General features: G+C 28.6%; 1 protein-coding gene across 4 annotated transcripts in view; it reads left to right on the top strand.

Moving 5' to 3' along the window:
* The window catches only part of LOC107441192 (tudor domain-containing protein 5), a 97,190-nt gene that overhangs the window by 1,433 nt on the left and 69,494 nt on the right, over positions 1–26,263 (top strand). For 2 of the 4 annotated variants that reach the window (XM_016054396.4, XM_043046448.2), the window contains exons 2-11: positions 514–1,221; positions 5,344–5,493; positions 8,455–8,562; positions 9,437–9,484; positions 9,993–10,079; positions 12,132–12,358; positions 14,004–14,060; positions 18,162–18,318; positions 22,368–22,492; positions 24,071–24,179. In XM_016054396.4, the coding sequence (XP_015909882.2) occupies positions 516–1,221; positions 5,344–5,493; positions 8,455–8,562; positions 9,437–9,484; positions 9,993–10,079; positions 12,132–12,358; positions 14,004–14,060; positions 18,162–18,318; positions 22,368–22,492; positions 24,071–24,179 (1,774 nt within the window). In that variant the 5' untranslated portion in view covers positions 514–515. The remainder of the gene's footprint in view (positions 1–513; positions 1,222–5,343; positions 5,494–8,454; positions 8,563–9,436; positions 9,485–9,992; positions 10,080–12,131; positions 12,359–14,003; positions 14,061–18,161; positions 18,319–22,367; positions 22,493–24,070; positions 24,180–26,263) is intronic. The other 2 variants (XM_043046447.2, XM_071180949.1) reach the window with 2 other exon arrangements.

The following is a 26,263-nucleotide window of genomic DNA, read 5'->3' as shown; positions in this document are numbered from 1 at the left end:
TTTAATACGATATTACGATGCATGAATTTCGAATTTGAGTAATCACTTTTCATATATATAAGCATTTACGTTTATATAAAAATTATCATATTTGCCATCAACTTGACTGAATGGATCATGGTATATGACACTAACAAAATTTTCATATTTTTGATAATTTTTGTTCTTATTTCGGCAACTATTTTCCTAGTTTTTGACTACTATTTTCATGCTCTAGGCTACTGTACGCAACTCTTTTGTTCATTTTTTTTCTGTGGCAACCCTGTTTCTGTTACTTTAAATTAGTAACATGTTATCCTTGTTATTTTTAAGTATCCTGCAGAAAGATATTAGTAATAGAGAGGTATGTCGCAGAAAGGCCGAATAAATTCAGCCACTGGGTCTTCCAAACGTTTGGGAAGTTATTAAAACCCATATGTGCACATCATTTAATCCTACCATTGACTTCGATGTATTTTAGTGAATATGTATAACATGTTTACAAAATTTATTTTTTATTTTTAATTTCAACAGACATGGCAGCTGCTAAATTTGAAGATGTTAAGAAGGAAATACGAAGTTTACTTATATCATACCAGAAAGGTACTTCTTTATCCGAATTCAGGAAGGAGTACCGTGGCATGATCGGAAGAAACTTGCCTTTTCAAGAATTTGGATATAAGGATGAACATTCATTTTTAAAGGCTATGCCAGATGCAGTTAGAGTTTTTCCTTCTCCCGTACCTGGTGATTTTCACCTATTCGGAGTTGCGGACGAAAGTATTAAACATATTCAGAAAATGGTTGTCAAGCAAAAAGCGTCCAAGCATAAAACTAGATACAGAGCGCCGAACAAAGTCTCTAATGCTTACAGCTCTGCACCGTCCTATGCATCTAACTACGGTTCCACCAGAGCAAGTAACAGGTCTTACGAAATGCCTCCGAGGTTTATAAAAAAAGAACTTCCGCAGGGGTTGGACCGATACGTCATTCAAATGTTGAATAACTATCCAAATGGAATAAAGCTCAACGAGTTTCTGGATTTATTTTGTGTTCATTATAAGAGACAATTTCATTTTCGGGAATGGGGCTTTTCCACCCTAGAAGAATGTCTAGAAACCGTGCCTGGTATCAATGCGAGGAATAAAAACAACAATATTATTATACATCTAGTTGCAAGTAACTCACAATTAAGCCACCATGCTCACACTGCTGCTGTGAAACAAGACTCTGTCTGTACAGGTAATAGCTTTGTTTGTAATTGAAATTTGGTGCTTTTCTGTTAGTCGGGCGCAAATGTCGCTAATTGTGATCCAAACACGAGCCAAGTCGCCAAGCAAAGCGAGTGACAAAACATTCAACAAAATAAAAGTCAAAAGCAAAGCGAATATTTATTAATAGTAAACAAAAACCCGAAAATAATGCTTATAATAATTGGTTTTTCCAGAATACGATGTCCTTGAGAATTTTCTCAAGCAAAGCCAATGGAGTTCAGAGAATAGAGCACGTGGCCCAAATTAGCATTCCCTTTATGGTTGTAAGAAATTTGGTGAAATTCTACGTTATTTGGCGATTTTTAGCTTTCGTCTGACTAACGGAAAAGTACCTGAAATTTATATGGTAATATTTTAATTATGATTTAGGTGTTTGAATTCCTTTTAGATTTAAAAATTATTTTATAAAAATTAGATATTATTTCTATTAAAAATTATGCTATTTATTTTATTATTGCAGATATGTACTGTGCACAGTAAAATAAACAGTCCACTCTGAATAACATTTGATCTAATGATCGGATCTTCATGTTCTAGGACTCGATCTTAATGTTTTGAGGGAGTAATTTCAAATATGCTAATTAATTAGTACAGATGATATTTTTATTTATGAAATCGGACACAAAAACATACTTTCTCTGAATAAACATGCTGTTTTTTCAATGGATTCGTATTTCAGATCTCCAAAATATAGAGGGTTGCCATAATATGGAAATTATGTTCAGAATATGTCAATTTTCATATGAAAGTTTTATTTATGCAATGGGCTCAGAATTTGCTGTGAAATGTATACTTAAGAATTTGTACTAATAAACTAAAAAGAGATGAATATGAAATTTTGTAAATCAATAAGATAAATAAAATAAAGGAATATTTAATTTCAAAATTCAAGCAACAGTCATCACCCTCGTGGCAGAATTTTGGTGACACAGCAACATTGTAGCAGAGTTCTTGCAGAAAGATTCTTTATTTGGGAAGCAAAAAAGTTTGATTTTTTAATCTGCAGAATTTTTAGAAATGTTTTTTTCTTTCTGCAAAGCTTTTTTTTTTCTTTCCTTTTTTTGCAGAATTATTTTCAAAAAAAGCCTTTCATGCTTTTCAGAGATGGAAGAAACGCTCACAATTTGTTTTTACTTTTCTTTGAGAATAAAAAATATTCCACAATGATTAATTGATGATGTTATAAAAAGTAATTTCCAAATAGATAAAATATAAAAAAGTTAACTACACAAATTTTTTTTTTTTTTAGAAGAGAATATTGCTAATAATATCAGAATATGTATATTAAGAAAAAAAAATCTTTCATTTATAATTAAAAAATTATATACTGTTCTATTCTGTACCTAAAAACTTTTTTCTTATTTTTTTTTTTTTTTTGTGGACAGGAAACATTTCTGTTACTTGAAATTATAATGTGTGTTACTATTAAAAATTATTTTCAGAAAGGTATTACAGGTTGCGTAGCATTTTAAAAAAGTGCTTAAAGGTGCTTATTTTCGTTTTTTTAAAAGCCCTTAAAGGTGCTTTTTCCATTGGGTGTTTTTAAAAAGTGCTTAATTTACTCTTTTTCAAAATGAGATTTTTACTACCGTATATTCCGGCGTATAACGCACACTTTTAATGCAAAAAAATAACATTGGAATTTACGGGTACACCGAATATAAAAAATTATAGATTAAAAAAATTTAAATATAGAAAAATACTTTTATTTTAAAGAAATAACATACCTACATACTTTATTGATTTTCGTTATTACATAAATAGTTCATTATATTCGTCTTCGGTTATTTCTTCAGGCACGTCATCACAATCTGTTTCGTCTTCATCATCTGTGTTACCCTCATCCATAAATAAACAGTCATCTTCTGATCCGTCCAGATTATTTGAAATGCTGCATTTTTTTAATGATTTTCTAACCATCTCAGGCTTAATTTCATCCCATGCTTTTAATATCCATTCGCACACTGTTTCCAAACTTGCATGACGCATATGTCCTCCTTTCGTAAAGGTTTTCTCGCCCTCCAACATCCAAGTGTTCCACTGTTTTTTTAAATTGGCTTTAAAAGCAGACGTCCAATGGCTGAACTAATGGTGTCAATCCGCCCGTAATAACTGCCATATCGGTGTTACATTCATTCAACAATTTTTTTGCATTATCTGTAAGGTGGGACCTAAACATGTCCCACACTAAAAGTCTTTTTGGTTTTCTATAGATACTAGACGAGATATTGCACATGTACAATCCAAATTTTCATGCGCGTTATACGAAGAGTATATCTAAAAATGTAAAAAGAGTTATTAGAAATTACGGGTGCGCGTTATGCGCCGGAATATACGGTATGTTGATTTTCCCTTTGAATTCTGAAAAAAGACACAGTTCACATTGTTCTATTCAACATTTTCACAATTAATTCAACCCCAATCTATTTCGGCGTATTGTCAGTCCGTAGTGTATGAAAAGGCCTTTCGTTTTACATTATTCAAAATTTCAAGATTTTTGAGAATTGTCAAAAACAATGTCAAAGTTTTTTTTGTTGACATGACAGTTAAAACAAGATAAAACCGTCAATTGTCAAAAACTTTCCAACCCTGCCTATTTATGATATTTTTTGAGTGCTTGAAAAGTGCTTATTTTTTGTTAGAATTGTTGCAGAAAGCTCAAAAAAAATTCTGTCACAGGGGTCATTGTTCTCCTTTTGTTTACGAAAGTTAGGAAATTGCAGCTTTTTCAGATTATATTCATGAACTTAATTGATTTGTATGAGCACAACCACTTTCTTTTTTGAATTTAATGAATAATGATTTTGATTTAAAATTCTTTACTCATAACACAAGTAATAATCACATAATTAGATACCCTTACTTGTTCATATTATTCTCTAAATAACAAAAACAAACTTGATTTAAAAAAATTACAGAGAAAACAAGATAGGGTTTGAATTTGAAATGTTCTTCCGTATTCATGCAATTTCAAAAAAAATTCTGATTTGTATTCACGTGATTTTAAAATTAAACTTTCGTATTCTCACGATTTTTAAATCGAATCTTGTGATTTACATTCCCTCAATTTCAGATGCATCATTTCGTACTTAGATGCCGTCTTGTCTGAATTTTAGTTAGGTACAGGGTTGCCACAGGTGACTAAAATGCGACTATTTGCTACTATTTTTGGCGTAAGGCGACTGTGGCAACTTTTTTTGCCTAAAAAGTCTGAAAAAGCAACTATTTTCAGGAAAAGGAGACTATTGGGAAACTTTTCTGTTCTCCTAGAGATGTTTTCTTTAGCATAAATTGGGTTGACAACCTGCGCCCCGCCTGAGCTTCTGTACACAATGAATTTTTTTTTCTTAAAAAATAAAAAATTATTAAAATTTTGAATTGCAAGTTTGAGTTATAACTTTTTAATGCGCTCAATTTGCACAGATTTCATTATAAGTCAATTTTGTTTCTCGATCGCCTTTTCAACAGTTATTGCTACGAAATTCTGCATGATTTTTAAAAAACCCAATTTTTAATACGATAAATATGGTTGTAAGTAACAGTTTCAATGCATGAATTGTCAAATTTAAGTAATCACTTTTCACAATATGTATATATATATATTTACTGAATCAATTATTGATAAAAGGGGAATTTTTTTCATTAAGTTTTTTTAATGAAAAAGGAAAAGGTAAGTTTTTTTAATGAAAAAGTATGATTTTGAATAAATTTTAGTAATTAAAAGTATTTTTTATTTTTTTTTAAATAAAAATTTAGTGCCAAAACACTAAAGTTTATATAAAAATCATCCTTTTTGCCACCAACTTGACTAAATGGATCTTGCTATATGACAATTAAGTCTTTTAATAAAATTTTAGTCATATTATCGAAATTTTTTTGCTCTTATTTAGGCAACTATTTTCATGCTTTAGGCTAACTATTTAAGCAACTATTTTGTTCATTTTTTTCTGTGGCAACCATGTAGGTATGGTTGTAAGTAAACATATTTAAATTAAATCTTTCAATCTTTGCGTTTATTCTTTATAAGATAATATTTTCGATCTTTTAGTGTTCTACCTTTTGTAACAGTTACTTTTTTATATTTTTTCAGATCAGCCTTCAAAGAATATTCAGCCTTCAAAGAATAATCAGCCCATAAATAATCAGCCTTCAAAGAATCATTCACTAGCATCTCATGCTGAATCATCAACACTAAATAAAGCAGCTCCTGATTTTTTTGATCGTGATTTTAAGAAAAATGGTATATTTTCACTTTTGATTGCAAATAAATTTAAGAATAACGAAATTTTATGTGAGGAATTGTATATTATTAATTCATGCACTAATTGTTTTGCATTTTTTCACTGTTTAAACTACTAATTATTTTCTTTTATGTCTATTCTTTTATTTAGTTAACTAATGCTTGCCAACCCCAAAAGATTACTATGCAGTCTTTAATGTTTTGCCATGTTAACAATTAAAGAAGGAAAAAAAAAAACATTCCTCCTAAAGGGAGATTAGAACACAGTTCTCATATATTTTTGCATGTATCATAGAATTTTTTTTCAATACTTTAATATTTCAAAAAACTGATTAAATAAAATTCCTTTTTGAAGAAAAAAATTGTAGTAAGTAGATTATAGTACAAAACTGCTTGATATATAAAAATCTCAATTATGAATATTTTGAAGCATTGTTTTTTTTTAATATTTTTTATTTCATGACAGAATTCACATAATGCTATCTTCATTAAATAATTTTTATTGTAATAAAGTGAGACTCTCTTAACTTTAGAATCCTATTTACAATCATAGATAGAAGATGTACATAAATAAATAAATATATAATAGAGTCTCTGACAGTGGAGTGCTTATAGCAATGCAAACAATAAACTGTATAGTGTGCCAACTCTTCATATCCACAGCACTAACTAACCATTTTAATTTATGTTAATAGAGGGCTCTGCTGTGATTAGGACAAAAAGAATTTTTCAAAAAAGAGCTGCTGTGACGCTGACGTCCCAGTAGAATGTATTTAAGTACGTTTCGTTTATGGAGAGTAGCTTAAGAAACAAGATCTTAAAACTTTTTTTTGGAATATAAAAAATTATGACGTTTTCGAAACAATTTCTACGCGGGTGGAAAAAATTTTTTTTTTACATTTTTTAAAAATTTTTTTGATAAGTTTTCTGAATATTGTATTATTAAGTTAAAAAATTGAAATATATGAAGCAATTAATTAAAGTTTTACTTGTTTGAAATTCAGTAAATTAGCAATGGTACTGTAAATTGATCTATTCAAATACTGCATAGTTGTACTCTAAATCTTATATTTTAATAAAAGTCTATTAAAAGAAAACGTCTAAATATTTTTAAAAATTTTTAAATAGTTCTTTTATTGTATATTCACCAGCGTATCGTGCTGAATTATCAACACTCAATAAAGCGGCCCTTGATTTTTTTTGATAGTGATTTTAAGAAAAATGGTATATTTTCACTTTTGATTGCAAATAAAATTAAAATAACATAATTTTATCCAAGGAATTATATATTGTTAATTCATGTATTAATTGTTTTGCAATTTTTCACAGTTTTAGCTACTAATTATTTTCTTTTATGCCTGTTCATTTGCATAGTTAACTAATGTTCGCCAACCCCAAAAGATCCCCACGGGTCAAGGAGAATAGGGAAAACCTGGAATTATCAGGGAATTTTATTTTAACTCCAAAAATCAAAGAATAATCAGGGAAAGTTGCAATTTTTTTTTTACAAAAACCTGGAGTATTCCCCTATATCATATTTGAAGAATAACCAGTCTTAAAGTTGTCAGTAACAGTACTCAGTTATTGAGATTCGAGTTAAAAAATTCTAACATCTGTTACAATTATTAGCTGTAAAAATTTCACATTTTAATCAAACTGAAATGTTCCCTTCCTCATTAAATTATATATATTTTTTTTACCCAGAAAATCTTAACATTTCACATTACAAATAAAAGAATCAAAGTTGGATGAAAATATGGTCTCGATTTTCATTGAAATTTGCCTGGTATACCATGGAAAAGTCAGGGAATTTTTTTTCTGAAATTGATTTAGAACTCTGTTTTATGTTTTGCTTTGTTGACCATAAAAAAAAAGATATATATATATATATATATATAAAAGAATAGTTAAAATTATTTACTAATAAGTTTCTTTGTTAATTTATACAATTTTTACCATGTGCAAATCCATTTCGGGCAAATCCGTGGCTANTATATATATATATATATATATATATATTTCCCCTAAAGGGAGCTCAGAACAGAGTTCTCATATATTTTTGCATTTATCATAGCATTTCTTTTCAATACTTTAATAAATATATTTATAAGAATGTTAGCATTTTTTAGTATCTCTAGATTTTTACCTTGTGCCTGGAATTTTATGATTTTATTAGCTTTTATTAAATAATAAATAGATAAACTTTTCTGGCAGGTTATAAATTTTTTTTAAAATGATATTTTTCTATATTAATAATTATTTAATGTTAGCTCACAAAATTGGGAAAGTGGGATTTAGGCTTTTTTGAGATAGTCTTTTTCCAAATATTTTCAAGCTGTTAATGATTTTTTTCCCTCCAGTTTCTTTCATTTGCAGAATGTCTACTGTGCAATTGGTTTCAAAATAGTAAAACAGTTCTTGCCAACTGAAACTATAAAATACAGCTTGATTTATAGTACTACACAAGAGAAATGTAGTAAAAGGCAATTCTATAAGCCACCATTCTCCATAAAGACACTAAGAAGAACTATCTTTTTACATTATTTATTTAAATATTGCTAAAAAGCGAAAATTTAAAAACTATCCGAACTAAAATTTATATAAAAAAAAATTTTTTTTTAGCTAGTTCTAATGCTTCAAAAATTTGAATTTTTTTTTCTTCTTGTAAATAAATACTTAAGTGTATATTTTGTATTTTTAAGAATTTGTAACTAAATATTATTTTAAGATTGTTCTGTCCCACACTAATATTGTCAATTTAGTAGGTAAGGTTAAATTGGAATGATGATCTATATGACACAAAATTCCATAAAGCGCAAAGCCTCAGGTTTTGAGGTTTGCGTTGAAATTGATGTTCTGCTTCAAATTCAGATTTTTTTAATGTGCCTTGTTGATTTTTCTATTACAATCTTTTAGTGGACTACATTTTGTGACAATTAGTTTTTTTTTTGTATTCTTCAGATACAAGTAATCAGCCAACAAGGAATCATTCACAACCATCACATCTTGAATCATCAACACTAAATCCAAAGCCTCCTGACTTTTTTGATTGTGATATTAACAAAAATGGTATTTTTTTCTTAAATTTTATTTGCAAGTAAAGCCGAAATAATAACATTTTATATCAGGAATTTATATTGCATGGTGCGTAGAGTTTTTAAAGATGTTTATTTTTGATTTTCGTTTTTTAAAAGCTCTTAAAGGTACTTTTTTTAGTGGATGTATTTAGAAAGAGCTTAATTTTCCCTTTTCAAAAATGAGATTTTTTTTCTTTACCATGTCGATTTTCACCACGTATTATGCAAAAGTGTGCTTTTCACATTGTTCTATTCACCGTTTTAACAATTCATTCAACCACAATCTATTTCGGCGTACCGTCGGTCTGTAGCGTATGAAAACACCAATCATTTTGCACGTTTGATGAAATACTTGCGAGTCTGCATGTGCATCTACTGAGCTGGGTTCGGTGAGATTCTTGCACTCTAATGTGCAACTCTGCTGCATTTTGCAAGATATTCTCAACTTCAGGCTTCATTTCCCACCCTCTGAAATCGAACAGAAAAACCGCTTTATCTTTTTATAATGGCTAATGTAATCACGAAAAAGAGTTCTTTATCAGAAACTAGTTATTTTATCCTGATCATGTAAAGTCTTTAAAAATTATTTTGCATTTTGTTAATGTACATAGTGCTTAAAAATATATTTTGAGTTCTTAAAGTGTACTTAAAAGGTGCTTATTTTTTGTTGAAAGATTTAGCTACACCACGATATCTATAAAATTTCTAAATGTAAAAAGTAAAATATTTTTTCCCAGCCAAAATTTTCATAAATAACAGAATTTTATAATTGTTATTAAATATTTTATTTTTAATCATAATTTCTTGACAATGCAATTCAGATCATCCCGAAATTACCAGATTATCCTGATAATGTTCTTTTTCAGAAAACAAGCGAAGCACCAATGCACCTTCAGATAATTTTCTCATTAATAGTAAGTTATCATTTTGATAAGTTTTTGCTGTTAAAATAGAACATTTTAAAATAGTTTTCATTTGTATAGTATTAATTAAGCACCCCATTCCAGAATTGTGGCAAAATTGTTGCTGAACGTTACTGAGTTCTTGCAGAAGGATTTTTCCTTTTGGAAGTAAAAACTTTTGGTTTTCTTTTCTTCAGAAAGATTTTATCTTTTCTTCAGAATTATATTCAAAAGATGCCTTTCTCATGCATTGGATGAAAAAAAAAATGCTCGTGATTTTTCTATTCTCATTTGAGAAAAAAGAAAAATAATGAAGTAAAGAATTTAGTTTTCTTTTCTGCAAATATTATTTAATTTTATCTATCTTAATTTAATGAAATTACTTTTTAAAAAAATATCTAACATTTCCTTTGTTGTAAAATTAAAATTTTTTTTGTTTCGTTAATGAAGTTCTCTTGTGATTGTTTTGAATTAAATACAGCAAGCAATAGTCGCAGTAATTTATTCTTTTTAATTGCAGGAATGATACAAGATAGTTATGCACAAAAAGTCCTGAAAGAAAAAGAAAATAAGTTTGAAGAACCTTTACAGCTTGAAGGTCTTAAAAGTAATGTAGTCTCTTGTATTTTTATTATTTATATAATATATTTTACTTGATTACTAAGTTTTATTTCTCTTTAAATAAAGAAAATATTGGAACATTTAAAGGGAGTAATAAATTAGAGTTTTAATGTAATTAAAAAAAAATATTTTAGTTAAAGATTAAAAATATACTGCACAAGTTTTATAATTTGAAATTTTAGTGCTGTTAATTATAAAAATTAGGCAATTATGCTTAAAATTCATAATTTTATGTACCAATTTTTATTAATAAAATGTTTACTTTATTCAGGGGGAAAAAACTTTTAATGTAAGGAGAAACAATTTACTCAAAGTGATTTAATTATTTATTTTCCACCTTTTTTTGTGGATAATTCATTCCATGTCATCCTGAATTTTAATAATTTATTTCACCATTTTTCAATAAGCCACTTTTAATGTCCCTTTTTTTGTGGATCTGCAAAATTGTAATTTTTCCATCATAAAATTAATAAGTCTGCAAAAACTAGAATGCTAAACTGAGGGACCGTAATGTGTTGAAGTAAGTGAAGATTTTTTTCTACTCTACCAGATTTGTTTTCAACTTTTTGTGACTCTTGAATAATATTAATTAAAAATTTTTAATTGTGAATTGGGGGTCATATTTCTATTTACCATTTTCAGAAGATGAAATCAAGTATTGTATAATGTAGATAAGTTATTTCAAAAGTTAGAATTCTCTTTATTTAGGTTATTCTAAATTATACAAATGATTAGGTTATTTTACAATTAACGGTTTAGTATATTTAGAAATTTTTTAAATGGTTAATTAAGGGATCTTTCACAAATTGATTTAGTTGCACTCATAATTAAGAAATTCTTTTAATTAAAATTATTAAAATGAAAATTCCAATTTTCAAAAGAATATCTTATCTTTAGGTTGACTCTTAATAAGAAATTATTCCAATTAAGATTTTAACAAGTAGTGCTATTTTGTATGAACTAAGAATCTTATAATATGAACTAAATTTACTAAAAATGTTTATTATAAAAGATTTTTTTTAAAAATTAATATTTTAATTTGTAATTTTTATATCAGTTTAATTCATAATTTTGAAAACCTGTTTCAAGTTTTGTTATTGCGATAAGTTATTACAAGTTATATAACTTTAATATATATAACTTTATATAACTTCAGTTATATAACTTTATTAGTTATATAACTTTATTTTTTTCAAAACTGCTGTAGCATGTTTGCGTGTAAAAACTTTTTGTTAAAATAGTTATTTTTTTGTTGTATGATTTATTTATTAAAAAATCTCTTTCAACTTTTATTTTAAACTTGTGGCTTGTAAAGCATTTTCAATGTAAATTTATAAAAGTTAAATAGTTTGTGACACCTTACAACAGAAACGGAAGATCGGAAAGGTATGTTAAAAAAATGCAATTATTGAACTAAAAAGTTAGAAATCAAAAACAAGCAAAAGCGAAATTCTCAAGATATGTATATTTGCAAAAACAGTACTTCATCAGGGGGCACACTGTCTACTAACACACTGGAGCCTTTCTGTAGTCAGTGGTTAAACCAAAAACTGACGCTCCGAGGTCCCGTAATGGAGTGTGTTAGCAGACACTGTGTCCCCTGATGAAATTTTGTTTTTGCTAACATACATACATATCTTTAGAATTTTCTGTTTGCTTACATATCTTTACAATTTTCTTGTTTTTTATTTTTATTTAAATTAAATTAAATTTTTATTTAAATTGTTTTTTTTTTTTTTTTTTTCAAATTTGGTTTTAAAAATTGTTTTCATTTTTTAATATTTGCTTAAATCAATTTCATACTAAAAAATACAGTAAATAATACCAGCATTGTCAAAATAACGCTAAAGTTATGAGAAATTTATACTTCATTTTAAATTTTATTTTAAAATGTTGACTGGTAAAGCTCAGAAAATTCTATTGATGAAAGTTGAACTATCTACAAGGCGATGAAAATTTAAAAAGAAAGGTTAAAAAACACATAGCAGCACTGTAAAATCTTTACAAAAAATTTACTTTGTTTACATTTAACTTTCAGGTCTCACAGAATCAACTAACACTCCTACATCATCATCTCACAAGATCCGTGATCATGATATCACATTCACTTCAAAAGCAGACCTTTTGGATGATTTTCCATTGCATAATTTTAAGGACAACCCAACGAACCATTTATTGGATGACAAATATCCATTTTCATTTGACTCTCCTTTAGTTAAAGGAGGCAATCTTGTATCTGGAATTGTGAGAAATAACCTGATTAAGGTAAACATTTATTCTTTCAATTAAAAATTATAGCAGCTTATTATTTTTTTTATCCTTAAACTGGGCAAGGTTGACTCAACTTTTCCTCTCTTCAGTGGGTTGATAAAATGATTACGAAGCATGCTTGGGGACTAAACATTGGAGGTTCTGTGTTAGCTCGAAATTAAGAAAACCGGGATATGCACTGTATGCTATGGCCCTCCACGGGCAGTCACAGCACTGAGTTTAGTTTATAATACTTTTGGTACATCTAAATTCTAGGCCATGCATCAATCAAAAGAATATTCTCAAATTTCGGTCTGATTCAATTAAAATGGGAAAGTAAACTTTGAATACAGAAAGGTTTGAAACTAGTGTTTAATAATCTCATGCTATGGGAAAAATGAGGGAAAAAAATGAAAATTAAATTTACACACAATGAACAAGATGGTTAATTGTTTCTTTTTTTTTATAAGATGATTGTTTTTGTATTTTTATTTTCAATATTTAAAAAAAAATTGACAGATTGGATAAATTTCAATTTTACATATTTTTATATTATCTTATAATTAAAATGGATTATGATTTCCTACTTCCAAAATTTTGGATTTTTGAAAATTACTGTCGAAACAAAAAGTGGCTTTAATGTCAAAATGATTAAAGAACATGATTGATCATTTGTAATTTTATTTGTATCTTTATTTAAAATTATTTCTTATTTATAATAGCCAATAATTCTTTTCTAATCCAAAATTTTTGGTTTTTGAGATTTATACAAAACTATGTCAAAAAGGAAGTTTTGAATTGATGGTTTAAACTGGATAAAGCTGCCAATTAATCGTCAAAAGCTTTCAGACCTTAATATGTTTAGCTAGTGAATAGCTAGGATTAATTTTTCTTGTTGCTGAGCAACACGATGTGAGAGTTCTGCGAGTGTTGGACGAATACGAGAGAAAGTAATTCTGAACAGACACTTGAGATTGATGTAAACACAGGGTGCATAGCATTTTTAAAAAGTGCTTAAAATGGTTATTTTTGTTATACGTTTTTTAAAAGTGCTTTAAAGGTGCTTTTTTTATTTGGAGTTTGTAAAAAGTGCTTAATTTTCTATGTTTTAAGAAGTGATTTTTTCTTAACTATAATGATTGTCTCTAAATTACAAAAAATGCATTATTTTAGCAATTTTCTCTGCATTATTTATCAGAAACTAGTTATTTTATCATGATTATGTAAAGTTTTTGAATTTTATATATTATGTTTAGAAATTAAGAATTTTACATGATAGAAAAAAATAATTTTTATTACTGCACAGATCCTAATTATAATTATATTTTTGGAAAGTGATTAAAAATATTTTTGAGTACTTAAAAAGTGCTTATTTTTTGTTGAAAAATCTGATTACGCACCCTGAAACAGCCAGAGCCTTTACTTAGCATTCATTTGCATCCATAGCCTATACTTATAGCTTATGCTATTTAATGCTCATGTGAACCCTATAGGCCCACCAGTGGTTTTCCCTGGACGCATCTATACACCTTTAGTCGTCTAAGGGTTAATTATAAATGGTTTAATCACTGTTTTTAAAAAATACAACGTAATGTGCGCAGAATAATGTTGATAATTATTTTTTTGTTGCTATCAATTGACTTATTTGTTGCTATTTTAGATGATTGGCAACTATCCTCAAGGAATATTTGCAGTCCACTTTTCATCTTGTTATGAGGTATTTTTTCTTCTGCTATTTTTTGTAATTAATAAAATATGCCTTGATTATGAAATATATGTTTCTCTTCGTAGTAATGAAATAACTCACAGACCATGCAATTTTCTCTCTCTATTAAATAAAAACTATTTTGCATAAAATGTTGCATCAATAATCAAGATTTTATAGCATTTGTGGGGAGAGAAGTTATAGACAATGTCAACCTTCATCTATGAAAAGGTACCTCCCATAATAGAATAGAGTTAACATGTCTTATATACTAGTGTTTTGGAATTGTATTTTTGTAGTGTACACATTACACATTTTCTGCACACTACAGCAACTAACTCGTAAATCTGCTTAAGTAATGTTTTCAAAGGCTGATTACATGAACGAGGTTCAGGGTAAATTTAGGCCGCCCTGGCAAAATTTTTGGTTTAACTAAATTAAAATTTCTGAAAACTTTTATTGTAAACAAAATGTATTGCTTTAAAATGTGTAAAATATTACGACTTTAATATACAGTAGGGAACCGATTATCCGGAACGATCAGGACCATCGCTATTCCGGTTAACTGATTTTTCCGGTTTTCTGAATTGCTACAAAAAGCCGTTTTTTTATTGTTAAACTCAACAAAAAAAATTTTTTTTTGTGGAAATAATCTTAAAAAGAAGAAAAAATGATGGAGTACACTAATGATTATTTCCAAAATGATGGTAAGGTAAACATCTTTCAAAAAAGAAAGAAAAATCCTAAAATCTTATGAGGAATAAAACATTTTTAAAAAAAATAGCGGGAGAATTTATCAAATTTCGTTCCGGTTTTTTGCTTTTCCCGTTTTTCTGATTTCCGGATAACGGGTTCTGTACTGTATTTTGAATTCCATTATCTTTAACACATGTGCTTATATTCAGGGATTGTGTAAAATCAATCCAATTTGTTTCCTTATTGAAGAAAACGTTTTGGAATTACATTGCAAAAACTTAACTACAATAATTTTCAGCAAATAAACTGCGGTCTATTGTATTTAAAAGTTGAATTGCCATATTGTGTGGCCTACACGGGAAATTATTTCGCCCAAGCTTCGCTTGATACTTATGTGATCACTGTGGATTTATACAAAAAAAAACCTTAACAAAAATTTTCCGAAATAACAAACCTATTGTTTGCTTTAAAAACGTTTTTATTTATTTATTATTTTTCATTAAAATATGGGGTGATCAATGAAACTTCCTTACAGAATATCGTCTGACCAATTGTTCAAGTTCCAATTTTTAGCTGAGGAATAATTAAACTAGTCTGTTAAACTTTCTACTCCCTTCTCCTCATCTATGTTTTCTTTGCTATAATTTTATTTTTAAAATTGTCCCAAAACTAAAAAATAAATTCTTTTTTTTCTATGCATCAATCTAATTTCTGCAGTTGCTTTTAATTGTATTTTTTTTTTCAATGCTGGTTCAAATTTCCTGCCCTTTTTGAGGATCAATATATACAATATATAAGAAATAAAAAATGAAAAAAAAACTGCATTACTTAAAATAAATGTTCTTCAGAAACAGAAATCATGGAAGTACGAAAAATTGACACTGATCTGCCATTTGCATGATTGACTGTTATAAAAATTATCAGAGTGCAGCCAAAAAGAAAAGAACAATTAAATTCAAAATTAAAAACAAAGATTTAAATATAGAAAAAGGAAATTCGATGTTCTGTAAAACAAATCCCACCACAAAGTTTTTAGAAAATACCAAAAATTAAATGTAACAATACTTAAATCTATTTTAAGTACACTCTTGCTTCAGCCTCAGAAATATTAACAAATCTAATTTAGTCATCATTGAAACTCATAATTTGTTTCAAAGTATGTTTTCTTATAAATAATAAACTAAACTAAACTCAGCGGCGCGACAGCCCTTGAGGGCCAAGGCCTACTGTGCCCATCTCAGTTTTCTTGACCTTGGGCTCTGGGGTGCAGGAGCAGATGTTCCGGTCAGGTGGTCAGCCGAAGCGGAACCCCCAGTGTTTAGTTCCCTAGCATGCTTAACTCGAACATCCAAATAACAACACTAAGAAACAATTAAGAATAGTAGAAGAATTTTGAAAATGCACCTCATGATGGTTGATTTGAAAAAAATCTAATTTGTTTTAATTCCCTATTGCTCAAATTATCTAAGAATATTATTTAATCATTTAAGAATAATGAAGTAAATAGTTTTATTTTCTGCAGAAATTTTTGAAAGAATTTTTTTCCTCGCCAAAACTATATTGGTGGAGGGGAAATAAATGCTCGTGATTTTTAAATTCTCATTTGAGAATTATGAAGTAAAAAATTTTGATTTTCCTTTTTGCATATATATTTGTTATTATTAAAAGGATCTTGCAGAAAGATATTAATGCTAGGGAGGTTTGCCGCAGAAATCTCAATAAAATTCTGCTACGGGGTATATGGCTGTTATATATACAGTGGTGGCCAAAAGTGTGGACACTTTTTGAAAGTTACATGTTTTTCAATTTTGTGTGCGTGTAGAATATATTAATTTTCACTTAAATACAAACGTTTATATATCAAATTGAAGGTAATTTAATGTAGAATTTAATAATAAATACAGTATTACAAAAAAAGTTATGCAATTAATAGTAAGATCTATCTTAGATTTGCATTTTTTTAAAGTGATACTTACACAATACTTAGTAGGCTAACCCTTAATTTTTAAGGCAGCTTCACAGCGTCTTTCCATCGAGTGAATGAGTGTTTGGAGTTCATCTTTCGTAATCACATGGTGCCAAGAATCAATTATAGCTTCAATAAGTTGTCTTCTATTGGATGGACGTTTTGTTTTCTTATTGGTTACTTTTTTAAGGATGTCTTGGAGTTAGGTTCGACTTTCTCAGTATGTTAATGTATAGAGTTACTGACATAATAAATAGGAATTTGGCATTCCAATTTAATTTAGCTTTAGGTTAACATAGATAATAAGAAAAGTAAAATCTGATTCTTTTATAATAATAATTTGCAACTGGAAAAGTTTAAATAATCACATAATATCAGGGTTGGCTTTTTGCCGGCAGAAAATGGTTTTTACCCTTCCAGTGGCAGAAACTGGTTATAACTGGCAAAAACTGCAGAAACTAAAAAAACTTCTATATTAGTTCTAGCAATTGCTTAATGACATTTTATTTACATACAGATTTAAACAGGCAGTTACTGATTATCAGCTAGCTTATATGTTGCATCCAAAATATTTGGGATTGAAATTATCATGTGCTCAAGAAGAAAGTGCCAGAATTTTACTCGCCAATATTAACCCAGATTTTGTACCTTATGTCATAGCTTTGCAAAACAAATCAACCCCATTTCCTGAAACTTATTTTTCCAGTCAAGTTTTGACAACCACCCCAGCTGTTACATGGTGGTTCAGTTTTAAAAAATATGCAATCGATGAAAGTTTCACAAATCTTGCTTGTTCCTTGATGGCAATGCTTGCTAGTACATTCGTACATAGCAAATTGAAAAATTGTTTAGGTTTAAAAACTGCATCAAAACTTGTCTTTTGTTATAGATTACTGCAGAGTGCAAACAATGTAATATTTGATTTTGAATGGTGATAAATTTGTAAATAAATTGTACTTTGTTTCACATTTAATTGTTTTTCCTATGAATTATCCATTGTATGTCAATCTCAGTACTTACTTTTATGTCATTTTCTGAATTTTTGCCAGTTTCTGCTACAAATGTGGCAGAAAAGTGTTTCTGCCATGCCAGTTTTAACCGGTTTCTACCAGTGGTTTTAACCGCCTCGGCAGAAACTTGCCAACCTTGAATAATATTAATATAGCAAATTTCTTCTGTTCACCCATATGTAGATTGACCCCAATTTGGCAGTAGGTCAAAATCTTATGTAAGAAGCGCTATAGCCAATTACAGTTCTTAATTACCATAGCTTTTTGAAATTTTAAGTTCTATGGAATTTTTTGATACCGAAAAATCAGAAACAATGAATTTTCTTGATTAAAATACGCAATGTTCTTGTTTAATTCGTAATTTCTGTGAACAATTTTATTTTCACTTTAAAATTCATGTATTTATTTTTAAAAAATGCATGATTAATGTGTTCATTGCAGAAGTGCACAGGCAAGCCGTTTGATTTGCACAGTCTTGGATTCAATAATCTGTCTGAACTAATCGATGCTGTTCCTGATATTTTGGTGCGTAAGCCGCTGAAAGGTAGTAAAAAGGATTGGGTCATATACTCTGCAGAATCTACCATGAACGAAGCCAGTAAGTCTACTTTTTATCATGTAAAATATGTCAGGGTGTGTAGAGTTCTTAAAAAGTGCTTATAAGTGTTTGTTTTTGATTTACAATTTTTTAAAGCCCTTTAAGGTGCTTTTTTTTGTTTGGGGTTTGTAAAAAGTGCTTAATTTTCTATCTTTTAAAAACAGATTTTTTCTTTACCAATTGATAGTCGTTCTAAATTACAAAAAATGCACGACTTTCAAAATTTTTTCTGCAATATTTATCACAAACTAGTTATTTTATCATGATTATGTAATGTTTTTGAATTTTATTGATTTTATGTTTATAAATTAAGATTCTTAAACGATGGAGAAATGTTTTTATTTTATTACTGCACAGATCATTTTTGTGATTTTTTAATTTTTGGTAAGTGATTAAAAATTTTTTTGAGTGCGTAAAAAGTACTTAAAAAGCGTTTTTACTACACACTCTGTATATGCTGTTGGCTAATTGGAAAACTGGCTATTTGCAAGTGCTTCATTCAAATTAGAAAAGTCTTCAATATTTTCTAATCTGCCTGTTATTTTTTAGGTTTATTACAATCAGCTCATATTCCTTTAGACTCATTAGATTATGTCCAAAGAATTACTCTATCAGACTGAATCTTGGGCTTTTTATAATGAAGCGTAAAGTTTTTTTTTGAAAGAAAAGCTGTTGCTATACTTAAATTTTGCACAACCTATAATAAATATTGCTTGTTGAGTTAGAAATGAAGAATTTTCTAACTTCTTTAAGCTATAGGCTCATTCCAATACTCCTAAAAATTGTCAGGCTAATTTTAAAATACTCTGGTGACTTTTCCATTTAATCTCGCACTTTGCAAAATGGCTGATGTTGACTGTTTGTTAAGAGCCACATTATTCAATTAGTTTGAGAAGTATGCTGTGCTTTTTATTTAAATATTTTTATTCTTGGTAAAAATATAATATTATTCAGTATTTTATTTTTTATTTATTTTTTTATTTTATTGAGAAGCGATGACTCAGCAGTTAAAAAGCACTGACTTATTGTGTCTCGGGATTGCTTCCCAGTGTTGGCTTAAGGTCACTACTCAAAACGAATTACCTTCAATACATTTTGTTATATATCAGTAGATTTTTCTGAGCAATTAATGCAGAACTGTGCTAGTTTGCAAAATGATTTAAACGGGTTGTATTAACATTATAAAAATAAGATTTGCAACAAAATAATTAAAAGAATATGATACATACATAAAAACAAAATGTACCGAAACACCCTGTCTCAGTATCGCAGCGACACGGCGACATTGTAACGGTGAAAAGTAAAAAGTTTTAGTTTTTTCTTTTTCTACTGAAATTTATTTACATGTAATATTTGAATCATGCATTTAGATAATCCTTTTTTGATGCGCTTAATTTACACTAGGGGTGCTCAACCTGCGGCCCGCGGGCCAAATGCGGCCCGCCAACCCTAGATGTGCGGCCCGCGGCCGCAATCTGAACAAAATGAAAAAAAAATTGAATATTTGTTTTTGAAAAATAATTAAAAAAAAATTCGGTAATTTAAATTTGCACTTTTAAGTTTTTGACGCACCCAATCTCAATCAATCTAGTTTTTCGATGGTTAACGCTACGGATTTCAGCATAGTTTTAAAAATCCCAATATTTTTAATACATCATTATTACGATTTACGAATTTTAATTACCACTTTTGACGCTTTTCGTATGTGCCGATTCCAATGACTTTTCGGTAGTTATTACTACCCATTTTCAAGTAGTTTCTGAAATAGCGATATTTGAAAGTTATGAAACGCTTTATTTGTGCAAACTTCATGGAAAATCTAAATGACTTTAGATCCTTTCCTCAACAGTTATTGCTGCACATTTCCGCCCGGTTTTTAAAACTTCGATATTTTAGCACGATATTTACGAATCGCGAGTAAAGAATCGCTCATTTAGATAACCATTTTTTGAAATGGCTCATTTGTAACGATTTTATCGCAAATCAAATTATTTTTCAATCGTTATTTTGGAAATTATTGCTACACATTTCTACAAGGTTTTGAAAGTACCGATATTTTTTATACGCTATTGCGACATTTTAATTTCAAATCTCGCATTTAAATTACATAAAATTTTGATGGACTTTATTTACTCCAATTTCATCTAAAATATTAAAGTATTTTGGTTATTGTTTTAGTAGTTATTGCGTTTTTACCGAAGATTATGATATTTTTAATACTTTGACAGCAAGCGAGTTTTGAATCGCGCATTAAAATAATTATTTTTTACGTGCTCTGTTTGTGCCGATTTTATCATTTGCGTTGTACCGATTTTAACACGCATTTTTTAAGAGGTTTTTCGAACGTGTTTTTTCTTCTTTCCCGTTATTGCTGCATTTTTATTTGTGATTTAGAATATACCTGATATTTTCACACAATATTACAACTCGTGAAATTCGATTCAGNGCACAACCTATAATAAATATTGCTTGTTGAGTTAGAAATGAAGAATTTTCTAACTTCTTTAAGCTATAGGCTCATTCCAATACTCCTAAAAATTGTCAGGCTAATTTTAAAATACTCTGGTGACTTTTCCATTTAATCTCGCACTTTGCAAAAAGGCTGATGTTGACTGTTTGTTAAGAGCCACATTATTCAATTAGTTTGAGAAGTATGCTGTGCTTTTTATTTAAATATTTTTATTCTTGGTAAAAATATAATATTATTCAGTATTTTATTTTTTATTTATTTTTTTATTTTATTGAGAAGCGATGACTCAGCAGTTAAAAAGCACTGACTTATTGTGTCTCGGGATTGCTTCCCAGTGTTGGCTTAAGGTCACTACTCAAAACGAATTACCTTCAATACATTTTGTTATATGTCAGTAGATTTTTCTGAGCAATTAATGCAGAACTGTGCTAGTTTGCAAAATGATTTAAACGGGTTGTATTAACATTATAAAAATAATATTTGCAACAGAATAATTAAAAGAATATGATACATACATAAAAACAAAATGTACCGAAACACCCTGTCTCAGTATCACAGTGACATTGTAACGGTGAAAAGTAAAAAGTTTTGGTTTTTTCTTTTTCTACTGAAATTTATTTACATGTAATATTTGAATCATGCATTTAGATAATCCTTTTTTGATGCGCTTAATTTATCCCTATGGTATTGTAAAGCTCTGTAATGTTTCGAATGTATTTTCAGTAGTTATTGATATTGATTTTGACATGGTTTTTAAATATCCCAATATATTTCAAACAATATGGGAATTTTGAATCGTGCATTTGAGTATTTACTTTTTAAGACAACGATTCTATCGAATTTTTGGCAGTCATTGCTATTGATTTCACGATAGTTTTAAAATCCGTTATTTTTTATGCGATACTGTTTATTTTAATTATTTATTATGCTTTTGAGTAACCCCTTTTTGAAAAGTCCAATTCGTGTGATTTTGTCAAAGATCTTTTTTTTTTGGCCACAGATTTCACGATTTTTAATTGTTTTTTTTTATTGTGATGATTGTTTACAAAATGGGAAGAAAGAAATAATTTGTGTGTTACCCCTCCCAACAAAATGCTAGAATATCACCCATAATATTAGAATAAGAAATTATTACATGTGCAATTACAAAAAATAAATTATAGTAACATATATGTTTGTTATTATTAAAAGTATCTCACAGAAAGATATTAGTGCTAGATAGTTTTGTCGCAGATAGCTCGAAAAAAGTCTGCCTCTGGTCAGAAACAATGGATTAAGGTGCGCAACTGCTCTGAGTTGTGATTGCCCACCAAGTAAGACAACCAGAGAAATAACCGTTAAGCGTCATAGTGTTTTAAAATTTATATCCTAGTTTAAATTTGTTCAATACCTAGCTTTAAATAAATTTAAAACTTGGTAGTTAATTCATTTATTGTTATCAGCAATTAAGAGGTGGAAATACTAATTGTTTATTGTCAATGTTTTTATTAAAAATGTGTTTTAGTTCCCGTTTCCCATAATGCTGTTTTTATCTTCTTTTTTCTTAATGAATGGTGCTGATTTTTTATTTTTTTGACAGCTGTTGAATCTGGACCAGCAGAAGTTAGTGTTTTGTTTGTTGAATGCATAATTTTAAACATTCGAAAAATATTACAAGCCAATCCTGAAGGGATTCCCATCTCCAATTTTATCCACCATTATTGTGTAAGTATATTCAGGTTCATTTCTTTAAAAATGACGAGACCACAATAATTAGGTCCACTTGTCTTCTCACAGTATTAAATAAATTTATTGTATGCATTCAATCTAGTGACTGTTTAAATTGCACTGTGAAATTGCTTATAAAATTTCTTAGAAACTTTCAAAACTTGTAAAAATGTATGTAATTTTAATTTTTTTTTAACGTTGTCTTGTAGAGGAGGCAATTAAAACCAATTATTATAGCTGAGCTTACAGATTTAATTAATATTGCCACCTCCGTGGCAGAATTGCAGTGACACGACGACATTGTCGCAGAAGGTTACAGAGTTTTTGCAGAAAGATTTTTCATTTGGGAAGGGAAAGATTTTGGATTTACTTTCTGCATAATTTCTTGAAAAATGTTTTTTTTTTCTTTTGCAGAATTTTTTGTTTAAAGATTTCGTTCTGAGATTCGTTCGGAGGAAAGAGATAATCATGTTTTTTCTCTACTCATTTGAGGTTCTAAAAAAAAATCTGTAATGACTGACTTCAGCTAGAATTTCAAAATAATAATCTAAAAAAAAAAAAAATTGGAAATCGCGAAAGTTTAAAAGATAGTTTGCTCTAGAAATGATGTTCTTTCTTTCATTTTTTTTACCTTTAAAGATCGCCTTATTTTACATACACTTATTTGAGTATCTCTCTTTTTTTTTAAGAGTCCTATTCGCATGATTCTTGATCTTTATTTTGAGAGTTACTGCACGGATTTTACGATTTTTGATTTGCTATTGTTTGATTTATTTAGGGATTTTAATTTGCGTATTGATTTACAAAATTCAAAAGAGGAAATAACTAGTGCATTTTTCCATCTACGAAATGCGAGAATATCACATATAATATTAGACTTAAAAAATTTTACTTTTACAATTAAAATTTTTTATTTATTTTTATTCTATACTTTCTACTGTAAACACAAAGTTTTTGTTACTTTAAATTAGTAATGGTAATAATTAAAAATGTCTTAAAGCAAAATCTGAGGAAAAAGTGCTTGGGAAATTTGTCACAGAAAGCCTGAAAAAATTCTGCCACGGGGATTGCGACCAACTTTTCTGCATTTTGGTGAAGTTTTTTTGCATTTATGCCTCTTTCTATCCCTTTCTACACTGAATTCTAAACTTCTACATTTTGAAAAAGTACATTAAAATTTTGTACCCTCATGGAAAGGCTCTTCTGCCATGCTCAAACGATAATGTCTTGAATTTTCACTCTTATTCAATCTTGTCCATGCTGTAGGTCATTATTTAATGTGTCTGATAAATAATTAGAATCTGATAGTTAAAAAAAAAGGGATCATAGTTTTCTTTTGTTTCAGATTTGAGCTGATTGGTAAGTTAATACACTAAATTCCACTTGTGATCACTATATTTCAATAACTGTGCTAATTAATTATTCTGATATTCATTTGTTTAGTTTAACGTAAGTTTCTTTTAATGGAACTTACTGCTGTTAGAATATTTTGTGACCATATATGAATTAATTTAATTATGAATAAAAATGTATTGCAAGTTTATTTTTTAATATGTTATCATTCATCTGTTTCAGATAAATTGTACTGAGCCACTTTATGTAAGGGATCTTGGTTTTGACAATTTAGAAAATTTCTTGCTGAGTATAGCTTCTCGTGTCCCTCTTGAAATCACTTTTATTGAGGGTAAGCTGCTTTTATTGTTTATTAATTCTGTTTTTTGATAGTACATAAATTTTATTATATTTTAGGGTTTACTCAGAACGTGAATTTCTAAACGAAAAACGTTTTTTTTGGCCAAAAATGACCCTATCGTTTATCTCTCTGTTTAAGTGGTAACCCAATTTTCAATAAAAATAACTTTACATGCTAAAAATTGCTCAAAATTTTTTAAAAAAAGCAACAACTAGAGAAATAAGAGGAAAGGTTGTCTCCAAGACATATGTATATATAGTAGGGGGCTGAGCCCCCTGTTCGCTGCAGCTCACCAACCCCGATGATATCTTCGCAATAATTGTCTTTTCTACTAAGGTTAAAATTATTCACTTAACATATATGTACTAAAAGGAATTCTGTTTGCTTACGCTTGTGCCTCTAGTTAACACTTCCAAATATTACTATCTATTAATATTATAAACATTTAGATCTCTTGGTGAACAGAAATGGTTTTTCAAACTAATCATTTTTTAAAAATAACATTTATATTCTTATAATTATATTGTTCAGACAAATTTGATGAGTTCACAACCATAATTTAATATTTTTGCTAATAATAGCAGTACTGGAAAATAAGTTTGAATTAGGGATACAAAAATATTTAAAGGAAAACAATATTTTTACGACTGTTGTTAATTTTATGCTGATGACAACCAAAGCAATATTGAAATGAATGAGGAAAAACTGGATCCTACCTCGTGATTTTTAGGCCAATAGAAATGCACGGACAACAATAGAAAACTCTGACACCATTATTAGACGTATTCAAAATGAAATAAAAATCGCCACTCAGCTTTAGATGGCAAGTTTAGTTGTAACATTTTAGCAAGCAGCATTATTAAAAATTATTACCTTTTTAAACAGATGCCTTCTCAATTTTAATTGGCTGCTTTGTATGTTACTAACCGCAAATGTTCTGTGATTGGCTATTTGTTATCATTTCACTCTCGTCTTATTTTATATACTATATATATATATATATATATATACAGTAGAGAACCGATTATCCGGAACGATCGGGACCATCGCTATTCCGGATAACTGATTTTTCCGGTTTTCTGAATCCCTACAAAAAGCCGTTTTTTTAGTGTTAAACCCAACTAAAAAAAAAAAAATATTTGGAGATAATCTTAAAAATAAGAAAAAACGATGAGGTAATACACTAATGATTATTTCTGAAATGATGGTAAGGTAAACATCTTTCAGAAAAGAAAGAAAAATCCTAAAATCTTATGAGGAAAAAAATTTTTTTTTTAAATTGCGGGAAAATTTATCGAATTTTGTTCCGGTTTTTTGGTTTTCCGGTTTTCTGATTTCCGGATAACGGGTTCTGTACTGTATATAGATTANCAGACGATGTTTATAAGGATTTCATGATAGACAAAACAAAGAATTTCAAAACATGGAAAGAGTTACATTTCAAATCAAAATTTTTAATTAACAATTTAATTGATCAAATACTTACATCAGAAAAAAGCAACAATGTAATTTGATACTCAGAATTATTTTCAATTTCTTCTGTCAAAAAGAATAAAAATATATATTTTTTTAAAGTTAGGTTTTCTGGAGGCATAAAATTACTGCTGCAGTGTGCTATTTAGGTTTTTCTTGTTGGAGAATTAGTAATATTCGTTCTGATTATTACTCTTTCCAGAAAACGCTTCAAAACTTTGCATTTGCATCCCTTCTGTGATTTTCAGCTTATTTGATATGCCATAACTCATAAACAAAATCAATAAATTTGGAAAACTCAGGGAAATGTCAGAGAATATGAATAAAATAACTCAAAGAGTCAAAAAATTTAATTGAGAACAGGGTGCATTTTTAAAAAGTGCTTAAAGGTGCTTATTTTTGATCTACGTTTTTTGAAATCCCTTAAAGATGCTTTCTTTTATTTGGGGCTTTAAAAAATGCTCAGTTTTGTATGTTTTAAAAAGAGATTTTTTCTTTGTCCTATCGATTATCGTTCTATATTACAAAAAATACATCATTTTCACAATTTTCTCTGTAATATTTATCTGAAACTAGTTATTTTATCATGATTATGTAAAGTT

The sequence above is a fragment of the Parasteatoda tepidariorum genome, chromosome 5 (genome assembly GCF_043381705.1).
Source record: "Parasteatoda tepidariorum isolate YZ-2023 chromosome 5, CAS_Ptep_4.0, whole genome shotgun sequence".
Classification (NCBI taxonomy): domain Eukaryota; kingdom Metazoa; phylum Arthropoda; class Arachnida; order Araneae; family Theridiidae; genus Parasteatoda; species Parasteatoda tepidariorum.
The sequence above is the reverse complement of the archived record's forward strand: the minus strand, read 5'-3'. Positions and strand labels throughout refer to the sequence as shown.